Source organism: Tachyglossus aculeatus, chromosome 6 (genome assembly GCF_015852505.1).
Source record: "Tachyglossus aculeatus isolate mTacAcu1 chromosome 6, mTacAcu1.pri, whole genome shotgun sequence".
NCBI classification, from domain to species: Eukaryota; Metazoa; Chordata; class Mammalia; order Monotremata; family Tachyglossidae; genus Tachyglossus; species Tachyglossus aculeatus.
Window position 1 is genome coordinate 27,310,823 of NC_052071.1, and position 16,499 is coordinate 27,327,321.

Sequence of the window (16,499 nt, forward strand, 5' to 3'; positions counted from 1 at the left end):
TTACCCTAGTCAGAAGAAACACAACCCATGTCTTCATTAGCACATTTATGCAAACAGTTTCAAATTCTAATTTCCAGTAGTTTTCACCAGCGGATGTGATCCTGAAATTAGTGAACAGAGCTAAGAGCCAGAATTGACTGCATCAAATAATTTCTGGTCAGAGCATCTCATTGTGGGAGAAATAACTACACCAAGGAATCTGCCTCTTTCACAATCTACTTAGCATTTCTACCTACAACATATTGGTTGAAGAAGCTGCCAGACAACAGTTTCCTCTTAGAAATAACCTATTTTTTAAATGGTATTTAAGTGCTTACAATGTGTTGAGCACTGTTCTGAGTGCTAGGGTAGATACAAGTTTATCAGATTGGGCAAAGTCCCTGTCCCACATGCAGTTCACAGTTTATGTAGGAGGGAAGAGGACTTAATCACCATTTTACTACTGAGGAAACTGGGGCACAGAAGTTAAGTGACTGGCCCAAGATCTCCCAGCAGCAATGGGTAGCGCTGCAATTAGAACCCAGGTCCTCTGACTCCCAGGTATATGCTCTTTCCACTAACCCACACTGCTGCTTTCTTAACCCAAACCCCATTCCCACTTTCACTTACAACTTCCTTTCTAGATGAAGTTTACTGCATCCTTCAATCTGTCGCACAACAGCGGTCTAAATAAGGCAGGATACTACGGTTAGCCGATGCCAGTAAGTAATCTCAGTCAGAAAGAGTAATGTAACGTCAATATTATTTAATCTTTACTCAATAATGCCTGGTCAGTGGTCCAGAATTCAGTCACCGTCATTCCTTTACCTGCTAGGTACGTTAGTTTTAACAGCTGTGAAACACACCCAGGAATTTGCCCCCAGTTATTCAAGGAGTGTGTACTTAAGCATCTTAAAGCTAGAGTTGTGTCTTTGGGGTGTCATTCCCAAACCTGCAACAGCTCTCTCATTGCTCTAAATTACCTCTCTCTGGGAAACCGGTGAGCTGTTGGTAAAAGATGACTGGACTTCAACTTCGACAGACTTTCAGCTGTTAGCCTTGCTTTGTGGCTGAAAGCCTTGCCTTTTTTCTCCCCACAAAAAAATTACTACCTTTTTTTTTGGTAAGTGGAGAGGAGGAAGAAAGACTCAGTACTTCTACAATTATCAGAGTCTGCTCTGAAGACAAAAAAATTGTCTGCCTTTATAGTTTCATCAAAAAAAAAAGCTCCAAATCAGATTGGGTTTTCTCAAGTCTAAATCTTGAAGCACAGTCATTTTCTTAATCTTAATGGTAAATGTGAGGAAGAGGGTAATTTAACTTTACTACATAGTCTAGGATCTAAGGGTATTAACACTTAACATTTTTCCTAATGACACTGCTTTAGAAAACCATGAGATGCAAATTACATATGAAAGTATTGCAGATGGACTGGTTTTTAAATTGTCCTTTAATGAGATTAAATTTCCTATTCTTAATAGGTATGAATTTGTTTTGTGGCAGGCAGTACATTGGACTCCGTGGTTTGGCTAATAACAGAAAAGCAATTTAAATGGACAAACCATAGCACCACTGCAAATATATATGTGTTTAACCACAGAGTTCATATCTTTACTTTGTACCAGGTTTTTTTTTTGTTCCTGACACTCTATTTCACCTTTCTAACTTTAAAAATAAGCAGTAGTACCCAAATTAACATTTAAATTAATCATAAGTATGGTGTACATTTTTTTGGTTTAAAGAAGTTATACATTAGAAGCTATGTAACAGTGTGTTTTTAAAAAATATTTAGGTGAAAATCTACACTTTAAACCTCAAAACTGAATTTTCTTTTTTCTGATACAAATTGTGACTAAACAGCTCAACAGCTCAGTTATGCCCACCTTGTCAAAACCTGGGTGTCAAGAGTCCCAAGGCAATCCAAAACCTAAGATCATATCTTGGTTTACAAGTGAGGGTTCCATTTTGGAGCAAAAATTAGGAGTTTATTAACAAAAGAAATCCCCAAACTGACCACAGTTGACAAATATCCAGGTAAATTCTACACTTTACAGATTTCTTCTGTAAATCTTCCAAATAAACATTCCTTCTCTTTGAAAGTAACCGAACCAGATAACATATTCCCAAATAAAGGCCTGTTGTAGTACTGCTGATGACATTAATAATAATCTTTCATCATTCAACTGTACCAAACAGAACTAAGTCAACCAAAGCGTAGTATGGATTACTGTAAATCAACCCAAGTGCATTTTTGCAGTTAAAATGCTCAGGATTTTTTTTTAAATGGCATTTGGGGGGCGGGGTGCAAAAGCTGGTTTTAAAAAATGATTTGCAGAAATGTTAAAAGCCTAATGTTCTTTATTAGTGCACCAGATAACTAACTCTCTGGTTGATTGTACATAACCTTATTTTTTCTTTAGGCTCGCTATCCATCCTTAGTTGTGTGCTGACTCTAGAAGGCAACTTAAATCATGTGCATGTCATCCTGAGTGTGTGGTGCTACAGCTCAGCCACCAGCACATACTACTTCCTGGGTCACTGACTCAGTGCTTTTGCTGATCTTTTTGGCCAGATAATCTCAAAATTTCTCATGCGTGGCAGCAAAACCCTGCGTTGGGCAGTGTTTGGAACTTTACGCCCGTGTTGGTAGGATACGGATCAGACGGGGCCCTTTCAGATTACTTAGCTGAACGAACATACGATCAATTCACATTTTACTTCAGGTGGTACAGGACTGGCTGGCCAGATAGAATAATGCTGGCAATCCACAGGCAAGGATCTCACCTTCCTTTAAGATGGTGATTAGGGTAGTACCTTTGATGTCCTGTGACATTTTTTTCAGTATTCCATTTGTAGAGGAAGAGCATGTACTTTGAACACCAGATCCCCTGCACATTACCACACAACGGCAGGAAACTAGAGACTATCCTCAGCGCAGGAACAGATGGGAGAGAATCTGGGCCGGAAGGCAACAACACTATAATGGTCTCCTAAACAAGCATTCCTCTATTAAGGAAGAGGAGGAGGCAGCCTAGAAAATCAGCTAAAATGAGAAGACTCCTCATCTCTAACTTTAGCTGTAAACATTTCAGAGCCAAAAGGAAGACAAAGTAGGTAGGGTTTTTTTGTTGTCGTTAACACATCATTCGCTACCTTTGATTAAAATGATTAGAATACAAATGCCCCCCCTCCCCGCCAAAAAAAGCTAAAATAATGCATACCACTTAACCTTTGTAGCTAATGTGTTTCTCTAGGAAATTGTAATTGTGTGCCAAACACTAAAATGGGCTAGTTAGGTGTGTTTTTTTTTTTACATCAAAATGGGTCCCAAAGAGGTTCTCTTCAGAGGCGAAGTTTACAAGTGGTTAAAATATAAATAAATAAAATAAAAATGGTTGTTTCACCTATCACACTTAATGGGACAAAAGAGGACACATCACAGAGCCCTCCTTTAAAATAAGAGAGTACTCACCTCAGGATATGCTTATCCTTCCTTCATATCAGCACCCCTGGTCGGGCTCAGGAGGGCATAAAGCCACTTTTGAGGGATCACAAAAGAATCATTACAATTAACAGGTTTCTGCCGAGAATGACTTTGCTTTTTAGATCTCTGAAATCCGATTTTCTTATATCATTAAGCTCTCCGGCCCGATAAGAACTACACAAATACTGACTCTGTAACTATGCCACAGGGGCTAGAGCCATACCTCGAAGCACAACTGAACTCTTTGTCATCGGAAGGCACGGCTAAGGCCAGGTACTCCACTTGTCATCAATCCAAACATTTCTCACAGTAATTATTTGCAGGGTTTGGCTATCTTCCAACGGGCAGGTGCACCTGAAACCTTCCCTAGTACCTGGAAAGTTACTTTCTCTTCTGGTTGCTTTGGAGGAGATGATCAGTCCTGTTAGCTTCACGTCAATTCACAGCACCTCTGGTAGACACCAGACATATTGCATTTTCAGTCCAATGTAAACAAACAGCTTTTCAAAAATTGACACCACATTCATAAAGCTCAGCTTACAGCAAGGAGGAGCCAGTTAAGGCTGAATATGTACAACAATTTTGTATCCAAAAGAAATACAAGCTGAATTACAAGCGTTTTGAGACATTTGGGCATACATCTGCAGTTGGCTGATTTCTTTCTTCTTGCCCTTGAGCTTCAGATTTCAGGGTTTCTTGAAGATGGTGCTGCAGACTGTGGGGCTGAATACTGAACTGGGGAGTGGGGAAGACCAAAGTAGTGATGAGAATTTTATGTCAAAAAGTGGAAATGCTTTCACTTAATTTCAAGAACTACATGGAAGCCAGCTCTAGATTGAGGCCCCTCCTCCTAGTTATCACTGCAGTGTTAAATCTAAACCTGGTTTTTACAGCTCACCCTCAGCAGTATGTACATCAATTTATTTTTAATGTCTGTTTCCCCCTATAGACTCTAAGCTCCTCAGGGACAGGGACAATGTCTACCAACTCTGTTGTACTGTACTCTCTCAAGTGCTAAGTACAGTGCTCAATTTAAAAAAAGCAGACATACAAACTGATCAAAAAATAAAATCCTCTCTATGTTTTCCATTGGAAGTAGATGTCTGCTTCAAGTGTAGGTACACCTAAATAGGGCTGGGCTGACACGGTATCATTGTCACCAATCATATTCATTCTATTCAGTCATATTTATTAAGCACTTACTGTGTGCAGAGTACTGTACTAAGTGCTTAAGAGTACAGCACAACAATATAACAGACACATTCCCTGCTCACAATTCAAGCTTTCAGTCTAGAGAATATTATTGTAATATGGCAGAATATGCATCAAACAACTTCACCATTTACTTCTCCTTTACTTTGAGCAGAACATTAATTCAGTGACCTCTGAGGGCAAATCATAGTTTTAGGTGCTTTGAAGAGTGTAATAAAAATAATGTCTCTGCCAATTAGGGTCTTATGACATAATAAGGGCAGAAAAATTACACACAGGAAAAAGATACAGCTGGCAACACTGGAAAAATGAATATTTACAAACACTACTCTGACTGCATTGTTTTCCTAGAACCTGATGGCACAATTAGGGAATACAAGGCAGAGTTGGAAGAAACTTTACATGGGTGACTGGCAAGGAATGCACTATAATAAAAATATTCCGTTGCATGAAGTTCTATAAGAATCCAAGTTCCCCTCAATTTATCACCCTTGCTTTGAAAGGAGGGCAAAGGGGAGCTAATGGAATGACAGGATATGGGGAGGTGGAGATTTGCAGGTGAGGCCTCTTGAAGGGATGGATTTTTGAGGAGGATTTTAAAGTAGGAAGTAAAAACGGTGTATTGTACACAGAGTAGGGGCAGGAGGAGGAAGAAACGGGTGTAAAATAATTGGAAAATAAATCTAACACAACTCCATGAACATATTTTTGCATAGAGCAGGACAGCAGACCTAGGGAACACAGCAGTCTTGGAAGTCTTAGACTAATCCTAACTCTGCCACTTGGTGTGACCCTGGGCTAGTCACTTCATTTCTCTGTGCCTCAGTCAGCTCATCTGTAAAATAGGTAGACTGTGAGCCCCATGTGGGACAGGGACTGTGTCCACCTTAACTTGTATCTGCCCCAGCACTTCGTACACATAGTAAGGGCTTAACAAATACCACTACTGTTATTATAAGAAGAAACTTTATGTTAAGATCTATTGGTGTGGAGAAATAGAGTACTGTAGGTAGCAATATAATAGGTATTTAGAAAACATTCATATACAGTAGTAGTTTGTGAGCAGAAGGGGATGGGTTTATAGATGTCCATTTTTCACCATTTTGGGGGAAATTGTTTCATTGGGCAAACTTGGATTCAAGCAAATTCTTACTCACCCTTAGGTTCTTCAGACACAACACCTTCCAGGTTTTCTCCCTTCACATACTCCGTGTTCAGACCCTCTGGAAACAAAAGTAATACCTGAACTTTCATTTTCCTTTATGTAAGTAAAGTGACAGTACCAGAACACGAGGCTGGCTAATGGTCCAAAGTACATCTCTACAAATATGCCCTCCATATAAGCAGAGAGACTTCCTGAGAACTCCTGTGTGGGTAATAGTATACTTGCAGAAACATCACATTTCCAGTGTGCTTTCACTAGCAGGACATACTTGGGCCTTCACTGTGAAGGGGAGTCATAAAGCAGTTACATAAGTAGACGCTGTATTTGTGACATGGTAGGGAGAAAATCAAGAGTGAAAATTCCTACTTAGGCCCAACAACTGTCTTGACCTGCTTTACTTCCACAACCTCTAATCGCCAGGTATCCCACAGACTTCAACAACATTACTCCTTAAGGTTGGAGCCACAAACCCAAATAAATTCAATAAGAAAAAAAAAAAGAGACCTGTGAGAAATTCAGGCAATAGATCCAGCACATTAGCTATGAAAAGTCACGTGGGCTCACTGATCGAGGATCTGAAGCGCTCTAGTCCGGTGCTAAAAAGAAAGCTATATACAATAATAGCTAACTATTGTAAACCTACTTATCCCACCTTTGAAAGTTGGTTGGGATTGCACCCAGCAGAAAAGCCCATTCCCACCTTTCCAGAAACAGATTCCAGAGGTTTCCCCCAACTCTGGGATATGAGACAGCGGAAGTTACTTTTAGTTTCAATATCTACACGCCTAAAGTTACAAATTTTAGTTTCGGTATCTACAGGCCCAGAGCCAGTGGGTCCACACCAATTATCACGGCTACTAGATTGTGCCTGCTCCTAAAATAACCCACAGGAACAATATTGTATCTGATCTGCTGAACCTATTTAGTTCATGGCCATTGTTTGAAGAAGTTACTTCACTGAAGCCAGGCCTTGGTGGCAACCTAGTTGGAGAAACTAGCTTGCTTCAGTCACCTCCAGGAATAACTGGCATAATTGCCTCCTTAGCATGATTCTCTCTCCAACCCACTGGCAATCATTGCAGGGGAAATATGGTACTCTTTTTGTAAGCAGTGGTACCGGGGTGTCTAGGACAGGAAGATAAAGGTCAGGAGCTTCAGATACTGGTTTGTGCTGTGGGAGAATTTTTTTTTTAAAGTGCACATGCATGGCAGGGACAAGAAGGAGAAGGGTAAGAATGTGGAAACGTCACAAATTCGGGATCAAGGCAAGAGAAAAAGGCACTCTCTGAGGTAGGAAGAGAAAGGAAATGGGCTGCCATCATTTAGCGGGTGTCTATTGTGTGAAGCTCTTGGGACAGGGCAATCTCCAGTGACCTCTTAAATTTCTCCCAGGCTTTCCTCTTCTTTTTTTAACCTTTTTCTCCTGCTCCCCTTATACTTAAATCACCATGTACTGGCTCCTCCCGTTTTAGCACTGTAAAAGTGAGAAAATTCTGCCAATAAGTAATTTGTAATAAGTAAATAAGTACATAATTTCATTCCCCAAACCTTTCCCTAGACCTCCCTTTGGCCATGGCGACTGGGAAATAAAATCTATTTCATGACCTTAACTTGTGGGAAAAAGGCGCCTTAGGTCAGGCCTCCTGATGAGTCTTTGGTCAAGTCAAGGATTGAGGGATGGATCTCAAGACCTTGGTGGTTAGAGCTGAGTGGAATTTTCCTTGATAGAGGGTTTGGGGGTGAACCACAAGCCTCATCTCATGCTGAGCTCCTGCCATTCCAGAAATATTCCAGAATGGTATAAATTCATCTTCGTGTAACAAATGCCACGGATGCACAGAGAGCACGTTACAGAAGGAATATTCATTCGTGCAACAAAAGGAATTGTGCCAGACATGCTACACGGAGGAAGAAGGGGGGAAAGGGGAAGAGACAAGGAGAAATGCTCAAAAGTAAGTTTTTCTAGGCTGAAGCAAGAAATAGCAATGTGGAGCCAAAACACCACTGTTACCTTGACCTTCTGCTGCGTCAAAGGAGGAGGCACAAATCTTACAACCCTGTCACAGGATCTTACTCCATTATCATCAAGACACACTGACTTTGCTCAAAGGACTGACCTTTAAGTGAGCTAGACCATCCTCTAGCAGGAAACATGGAATAGGGTGTTGTGAAGGAAGCACATGTCACTTCATAGCATCCAGAAGAAAGAGGCGGGTAGGGAGATGTAGCATGGCGACTTCCTCCCCTCCCTCACCCCATCATCCCCACAATCGGTACAAACCCCAATCTGCTCCGAAGGGGAAGGGTGAACGCCTCGGGTGGGAGCACTTACCAGTTAAAGCTCTTTGACGTAGGTGGAGGAATGTTCACAAATGGATGTCCACCATGGGCTTTAGGGGGAAGAGAGGCCTATACAGAGCTGTTTAAATAAGGGTTGGCAGAGGACTGGCTGAGGCTACAGGTGCAGGGAATGTTTTCCAGGATAAAATCTTATTTTTGGCCCCAAACTGCTGAGAGCAAACCCAGTGTTACTGCCAACAGGACAGAAAAGAACAGTGTATGCCGTTGGAGCCTCATACCACTGAGTCCAAATGAAAATTCCTGAGGGTAGCACATAATGATAACATTAACAATAACCACAGTATTTGTTAAGGACTTCCAAGAAGCTAAACACTACTGAGAACAGGAAGCAGCATGGCGTATTGGAGCAAGGGCCTGAGAATCAGGTGGTCATGGGTTCTAATCACTTGTCTGCTGAATGGCCTTGAAAAAGTGACATCACTTCTCTGTGCCTCAGTTCCCTCATCTGTAAAATGGGGATTAAGACTGTGAGCCCCATGTGGGACAGGGTCTGTGTCCAACCCAATTTGCTTGTATCCATCCCAGCACTCAGTACAGTGCCTGGCACATAGTAAGCGCTTAACAAATAGCATAATTGTTATTACTGGGGTAGGTAGAGCCCACTCAGGTCAGACCCGATCCCTGTCCCACTTGGGGCTCACATCAACCTGACAAACTGCATTTCTCATTTCCCAGCCCAAATCCAAGGCTGTCCTGAGGCCTCCCTATGGCCTTACAGGGTCCAGGTAGACCGACCGGCGACCGAGTGTAAAGGGGAGAACAGACCCATCAACAGGAACTGCATTTCGGAATGAATACAACAGAAAAAATTATGCCACCTACCCAAGCTTAGCCCAACACTTAGCCTTTTCCTTGCCGAACTGTGGCCAAAAGCCCAAGTACCATCAAATCCTACTCTTAACGAATAACCTCCTAACAGAGTTAGCTGATTAAAAAAGAGAAAAACGCTGAGTGGAGAGAAGACACATGTGGAGTCCATGACACATTTCCCATTGTCCAGCCTCAGATTACGGAGGTGAAAAGAAAACGCCCACTTACATTTATTAAAACGGAATTTTTTGCTTCCCTGACACCCTCCCCATTGTGAGGAGGAAAAGCCCCAATAATAACTATTACAACAGATTCAGTATTTTGATGAGCACTTTGATGAGGAGGGAAGGGAGGAACTTATGGCTGACAAAGGGACCGTGAAGACAACAGAAAGCAATGGCGACGGCACATTCCACCAGGCTTGCCTTGGGTTCAGAAGCATTTCCTATAAAGGAAGTGAGGCCCGTATTCCTGGTATTCCCAACGATAGACCCATAGGGGCTGGAAGGCTTGGAGCGAGGCAAGGATGGACCCTCCGGTCCATACTGAACTGTCCCGCCCAGGCGAGGAAATCACCAAGGGGGTGTCATTCGGGCAGATCTTGTCCAGCTCCTTTTGGAAGCGAGCAGGGAAGCCATGCAACATGGTGCAGCCCCCACACAGCAGAATGTTGCTCATCAGGTTCCTTTTGAGGGCAATGTCACATTTGTGGAGGCAGGAGAGAGTCAAGGTGTGCAGCCCCAGCTGCTTGGACCCCATCAGAGAAGGCCTGAAGAGCACTTCTGCACAAAGGAACCTTTCCGTGCCGATCTTGATCGCCTGCCCATCCGGAAGGCGGTAGTCGATCACCTCGTTCTTGTGAAAATTCCCTTCCTGGGCAGGATCCAGAGCTACGAAGCAGTGTTTCTTCTTGATGACGTCTATGTGCTCCAGCTGGTCCTTGGTCAAGTGGCTGCCAGATTTGTTCAGCAACTCCATCAGGTAGAGGGTGACATCTGAGCCAGCGTAGTCAAGCCTGTCGGTGATGTTTGGCAAAGGGTACCCCTCAAAGATAGGGACTACGTAGGACACCCCGTGACCGACTTCCACCACCAGAGCGGAGGTTTTGCCGTAAGAGTACATGGACAGCCGGGACTGGTAGGCTATGTGCATGGCCGGTGTGTCGAAGGTCTCGAACAGCATTTCCGCATACTTCTCCCGGTTGGTTGTCGGGCTCAAGGGAGGGTCTGACACGAGAACCGCGTGCTCCGCTGGAGGGACCTTCAGCTGGTGCCAGAACAGGTACGCCCAGATCTCTTCCATGGAGTCCCAATCCACGATGATGCCGTGCTTCAGGGGATTGATGAGTCTGAGGGGTTCCCTCGAGCTCAGGAGCTCATGCCCGACGAAGCTCTCTCTTCGCCTGTTCTCCGACTTGGCGGCCTCCGGAAGAGGCTTGCCCACCGTCGAGGAAACCACGTGGGAGGGTCTGGCTTCGCCGGCAAAGCCACACTTACAATACCCGGTGCCCAAGTCGACGACCACCGCTCTGGTCGGTTTAATTATCTTGGTTGTCTCATCAGTTGGGGCCGGAAGGGCGTCTTCTCTAGGCCCCCCGGGGACTTGGATTCGCACCGCTCTCTTGGCGGGGCCTTCCTGGAAAACGGCTGAGCATTCGGGGCCCTGGTCTTCTTGCTCCGACTCGTTCACTCTGACGTGCACTGCTCTTTTCGCCAGGCCCTCCCCTACCTTTGCTGCTTGGGGGGACCAAGCACTAGAGGATGCCATGGCCTCGCCCTTCTCCCTATCTCTCGGGGATGTAAATTCTCCCTCCTTCTGTCAGCTTAAGATAGGGGAGGAGACCAAACTGAAAAATGGTATCCTTGGAGTCCTCCTGATAATGACATCATCAATTATGACAACAGTCAGTGTCACAGCTCCGGGTGGGTTTGTACAGCCAGCCTAACCCAGCTCTGCCACTTCCATGCTATGTGACCTTGGCTTCTCTGTGCCTCAGTTCTCTCACGGGTCAAATGGTGCCAAAATACCTATTCTCTCTACCCCTTAGACATGGGATTGAGACTGTAACTGATCTACCTCCATAATTAGCACAGTGCTTGGCATTCAGTACAAGCTTGGCCAATACCACTGTCATCATCATCACCGTTATTATTTACTACCACTAAAAGGAAATGAACACCGGGGCAGCTTGGTTTAGAGACATCTCTCCTCTCTGTACTAATGCCTGACAGGACGAGGGAGGTCTTATTAGACCTAGTTGCTGGGAACAGGTCTTTTTTATGGCATTTGTTAAGCATTTACTAGGTGCCATTGGCTGTTCTAAACTCTGGGGTAGATACAGATTAATCAGGTTGGATAGAGTCCACGTCCCATGTGGAGCTCACAGTAATAATCTCCATTTTGCAGATGATGGAACTAAGGCAAAGAGAATTTAAGTGACTTGCCCAAGGTCACACATCAGACAAGTGGTAGAGCCAGGATTAGAATCCAGACCTGATGCCCGGACCTATGCTCTACCCACCAGACCACACTGCTTCTTAGTCATTTTACTCCAAGGAATTTGAAGCCAGCTGCTCTAATGAAATCTATGTCCCTTTCTGAGAACTGGGTGCTGGTTCTCATCTATAACCTGTAACAATGTGAAAGCAAGTTCTGATAACACCTGATAGCAATCTGCAAAACAATGCTACCCAATTTATGCTTTTCAATAAAACCTCACTTCCTAGGCTGCTGAAGGCACTCTGCTTCTCTTAATGCTTTACAATGCATCTAAGACCTGACATTATCCCAGCATGCCATGTCTGATGGCTTAAATTAATCCTCCTTTATAATTAACTTTAATTTCCTGCCGTCTTTCTAGCGCTTGGCTTCTTTAATCTCTCTTTCACCAAAGCTCCCTCCTTTTATTTATTCTTTCCAAAATATCATTTAAATTGTTAAAATGTACCAGGGCATTCATTTGATCAAATTTTATTTGGCTTTTCCCGCTGATCCAATTTACTAAACTTCCCACCTGTTTGTTTTAGGAAACTACTGTGAAAATAATGTATTTTCATTTTAGCTTTTGGGCCCCACCGAGTGAAAAGGACACCATCAAGGCATTTATTTTCAAGATCTGCAATGAACTCTACTCCTTCCTGTTTCTCCTAACCCCCCAGAAGGGCAGAACTTAATCACGCTGGTTGCGTGCCCACACACAGAGTAGTTGCTGGGGGCGGGGGGATGGCTCAAAGCTCACGAAGCCTGGGCTGCTGCCACTCACTTTCCTTTTTCACAACAGAACAGGAGCAAGGAGTTCTGGAAGGCATCTTGGGAAACCAAAATCATGCAAGGAAAAGAAGAGAGGAAAATGCTATTTCTTCCCCTTCTCAAGCCCTCAAGATGTTCTTAATTGGGTGATTTAAAACATCAAAAATACAAGTGTCGGCGAGCAGTCCCACAACCAGATGACAAGCAGACCTCAAGCTACTTCCATTTGGGTTTTCCTTGGGGTGTGTGTGTGTCTGTCTGTCTGTAAGAGATCACGATCCTCTGCTCTCTCCTAGACCCCCGGCCAGCCAACAGCAACAATAAAATTGAAAGCATAAGTAGTCACTTACAGGTAAGAGCTGATCCTGCTCCATTCTCCTCATCATCAATCGTATTTACTGAGCGCTTACTGTGTGCAAAGCACTGTACTAAGTGCTTGGGAAGTACAAATTGGCAACATATAGAGACAGTCCCTACCCAACAGTGGGCTCACAGTCTAAAAGGGGGAGACAAAACCAAACATACTACAAAATAGAGTAGATATGTACAAGTAAAATAAATAGAGTAATAAATAATTCTCCTCTGCCTCATTCGTCAACTAGTCTCTCTCTTTTGGCGGGCAAAGGCCTCCTCTGCCCTTTCGTCTCTTACCCACTCCCAGTCGGTCAGGCAATCATTTTTATTGAGTGCCTACTATGTGCAGAGCACTGTACTACACGCTTGGGAGAGTACAATACAATATACTCCCTGCCCACGAGCTTATAGGTTAGAGGGATGAGCTTAAATCACACCTCAATAAAGAGAGAGTGCCAGGCCTGAGCCCCTGGGAAACCCTGGCCCAGTTAGCCTCGGCACAGATGGCCAGACACAAGACACCGGGGAGTTCTCTACTGATGAGCTCAGAGGGGAGCCAGCCCAGGAGCACTGTACTTCGAAAAAAAGAAGCGGAGAGGTTTCACGACACGCTCACAGCTTCTTCACATTGTCCACTTCCCCGTTTTCTCACAGATGTTAGCAAAAGGGCCTTTAATAACAGGATTTATTTTCTAGTTCATCATCTTGATGCCAGTTATTTGGGTACAACGATGTCTTGTGCCCCGCAGCCTAAAGGTCACAAGGAATTCTTGTCCCCAAACTTTTCGGACAAGCCTGAAGCCACTGGATTCTACAGTGAGTGCCAACCTCCCACTCTCCACTCTGCTGGGGGTTCCCTTTTCCGATCACTGCCATCCCTCGGGCACCAGGAGCAGGGCTCCTGTCTCCTCCCCAAACCAAACTCTTTCCTCGGAGCCCCAGTCCAAAAGAAGCTTTTCAAAAGCTTTCCAGTTTCCCCCAGAGGCTGGAGGCTACAAGAACACTGGCTCCGGGCATCTCTTAACTACTCTGTGCCTCGGTTTCCTCATCTGTAAAATGGGGATGAAGCAGCTTTTCAAAAGCTTTCCAGTTTCCCCCAGAGGCTGGAGGCTACAAGAACACTGGCTCCGGGCATCTCTTAACTACTCTGTGCCTCGGTTTCCTCATCTGTAAAATGGGGATGAAGAAGCTTTTCAAAAGCTTTCCAGTTTCCCCCAGAGGCTGGAGGCTACAAGAACACTGGCTCCAGGCATCTCTTAACTACTCTGTGCCTCAGTTTCCTCATCTGTAAAAAGGGGATGAAGAAGCTTTTCAAAAGCTTTCCAGTTTCCCCCAGAGGCTGGAGGCTACAAGAACACTGGGCTCCAGGCATCTCTTAACTACTGTGCCTCGGTTTCCTCATCTGTAAAATGGGGATGAAGAAGCTTTTCAAAAGCTTTCCAGTTTCCCCCAGAGGCTGGAGGCTACAAGAACACTGGCTCCAGGCATCTCTTAACTACTGTGCCTCGGTTTCCTCATCTGTAAAATGGGGATGAAGAAGCTTTTCAAAAGCTTTCCAGTTTCCCCCAGAGGCTGGAGGCTACAAGAACACTGGGCTCCAGGCATCTCTTAACTACTGTGCCTCGGTTTCCTCATCTGTAAAATGGGGATGAAGAAGCTTTTCAAAAGCTTTCCAGTTTCCCCCAAGAGGCTGGAGGCTACAAGAACACTGGCTCCAGGCATCTCTTAACTACTCTGTGCCTCGGTTTCTTCATCTGTAAAATGGGGATGAAGAAGCTTTTCAAAACCTGTCCAGTTTCCCCCAGAGGCTGGAGGCTACAAGAACACTGGCTCCAGGCATCTCTTAACTACTCTGTGCCTCGGTTTCCTCATCTGTAAAATGGGGATGAAGAAGCTTTTCAAAAGCTTTCCAGTTTCCCCCAGAGGCTGGAGGCTACAAGAACACTGGGCTCCAGGCATCTCTTAACTACTGTGCCTCGGTTTCCTCATCTGTAAAATGGGGATGAAGCAGCTTTTCAAAAGCTTTCCAGTTTCCCCCAGAGGCTGGAGGCTACAAGAACACTGGCTCCGGGCATCTCTTAACTACTCTGTGCCTCGGTTTCCTCATCTGTAAAATGGGGATGAAGAAGCTTTTCAAAAGCTTTCCAGTTTCCCCCAAAGGCTGGAGGCTACAAAAACACTGGCTCCAGGCATCTCTTAACTACTCTGTGCCTTGGTTTCCTCATCTGTAAAATGGGGATGAAGAAGCTTTTCAAAAGCTTTCCAGTTTCCCCCAGAGGCTGGAGGCTACAAGAACACTGGCTCCGGGCATCTCTTAACTACTCTGTGCCTCGGTTTCCTCATCTGTAAAACGGTGATGAAGCAGCTTTTCAAAAGCTTTCCAGTTTCCCCCAGAGGCTGGAGGCTACAAGAACACTGGCTCCGGGAATCTCTTAACTACTCTGTGCCTCGGTTTCCTCATCTGTAAAATGGGGATGAATACCTGTCCTCCCTCACACCAACCTCAGCTCCACAACACTTATGGAAATATCTGAAATTATAATAATGCCTGAGACTGTAAACGTCTTGTGGTCAGGGAATGTGTCTGCCAACTCTGTTGTATTGTACACTCCCAAGTGTTTAGTTTAGTGTTCTGCACAGAGTAAGTGCTCAACAAACACCACTGACTGACTGATTACCCTGTGAGCTCCACGTGAGACAGGGATTAGGCCTAACCTGGTTAACTTGTACCTACCCCAGTGCCTGACACATAGTAAGCACTTAAATTCCAGAATTATTACTCATTATTATTTATGCCAATTTCTACCTGCACTCTTGGCTGAATGATAAACAACTGGTGAGTGCCTTTTACCAATCCTTCGTATAGTCATCAACACATAGTGCCTAACTTTTACCAATCCTTTTACCAACACATAAGCAGAGGGTACTTCCTTGAAGTTCACAAACCACTTACGTTGTATGCTAAAGCAGAATTTCTTTTGTTGATAGGAAATATAGCTGGATACAGCTCCAATCAGCGCCATGGCTAGGGCACTAGCGATGCCTGCTATCGTCCCAGTATCCGCCACAGTTCCTACCCAGAAAAGAGAGAGAAGCACACCGCTGAGACAAAGTGCACCTTAAGAACGACCAAATTTACCGGCTTCTAATTGTCTCTATAACACAACTGGCCCATCACGATTTTTTACGACAGAAATAGAACATTACTGTTTGTACACGTTACTGTAAGCAATGCTAGTGGCACAGGCCAAGGGGTGAGGAAGGGGGAGGAGGAGAAGGGCTGAAACCTGCCAATACAACTGAGACTGATTAGTGCCAGGAAATGGATAGTTTCCTCACTGAAACAGGGAAGAGGAGGGAGGGAGGGAGAGAGGAAAGGAAAGAGGGAGGGGGGAAGGAGAGAGACAGAGAGAAATGGTGTGCACGTACGCCTGCATGTGTGCACATGCTTCGGGATGGGAAGAATTCATTCATTTAATAATATTTATTGAGCACTTACTGTGTGCAAAGCACTGTACTAAGCTTTTGGGAGAGTACAACAACCTACACATTCCCTGCCCGGAACGAGCTCACAGTTTAGGGGCATGAATTTATTGAGTGCCTATCATATACACCACTTGTAAAGAAGTAAGAGACTCAGTCCCAAGTGCCCTTCCTCTACTTCCCTTCTTTGTTTCTTCTGTTTCTTTTTTTTTCATCAGTCAGTGCTATTTGAGTGTTTACTGTGTGCACAGAGCACTGTACTAAATACTTGGGAGAGTACAATAAAATAGAGTTGGTAGGTGAGATTCTTGTCGACAAGGAAGTTACGGTCTATGGAGGAAGACAGACAGTTAAATAAGTTACAGATAGGGGAAATTGTAGAGTGTGAGGATATATACAAGT

General features: G+C 44.3%; 1 protein-coding gene and 1 long non-coding RNA gene across 2 annotated transcripts; both read right to left on the reverse strand.

Annotated features, from left to right (window-relative positions):
- Positions 1-725: 725 nt before the first annotated feature.
- Positions 726-15,682, reverse strand: LOC119929659. The gene is made up of 3 exons (XR_005451578.1): positions 15,568-15,682; positions 5,833-5,898; positions 726-4,198 (listed from the first exon to the last, which is right to left on the reverse strand). It is a non-coding gene; the product is annotated as an uncharacterized LOC119929659 (long non-coding RNA).
- Positions 9,209-10,837, reverse strand: ACTL7A (actin like 7A). The gene has a single exon (XM_038747845.1). It carries the CDS (start codon positions 10,776-10,778, stop codon positions 9,444-9,446), a length of 1,335 nt encoding a protein of 444 aa, XP_038603773.1. The 5' UTR covers positions 10,779-10,837; the 3' UTR covers positions 9,209-9,443.
- Positions 15,683-16,499: the final 817 nt, after the last annotated feature.

Bases quoted from the DNA above. Each gene is read 5' to 3' on its own strand.
- ACTL7A (XM_038747845.1), bottom strand. From the start codon at position 10,778: ATGGCATCCTCTAGTGCTTGGTCCCCCCAAGCAGCAAAGGTAGGGGAG.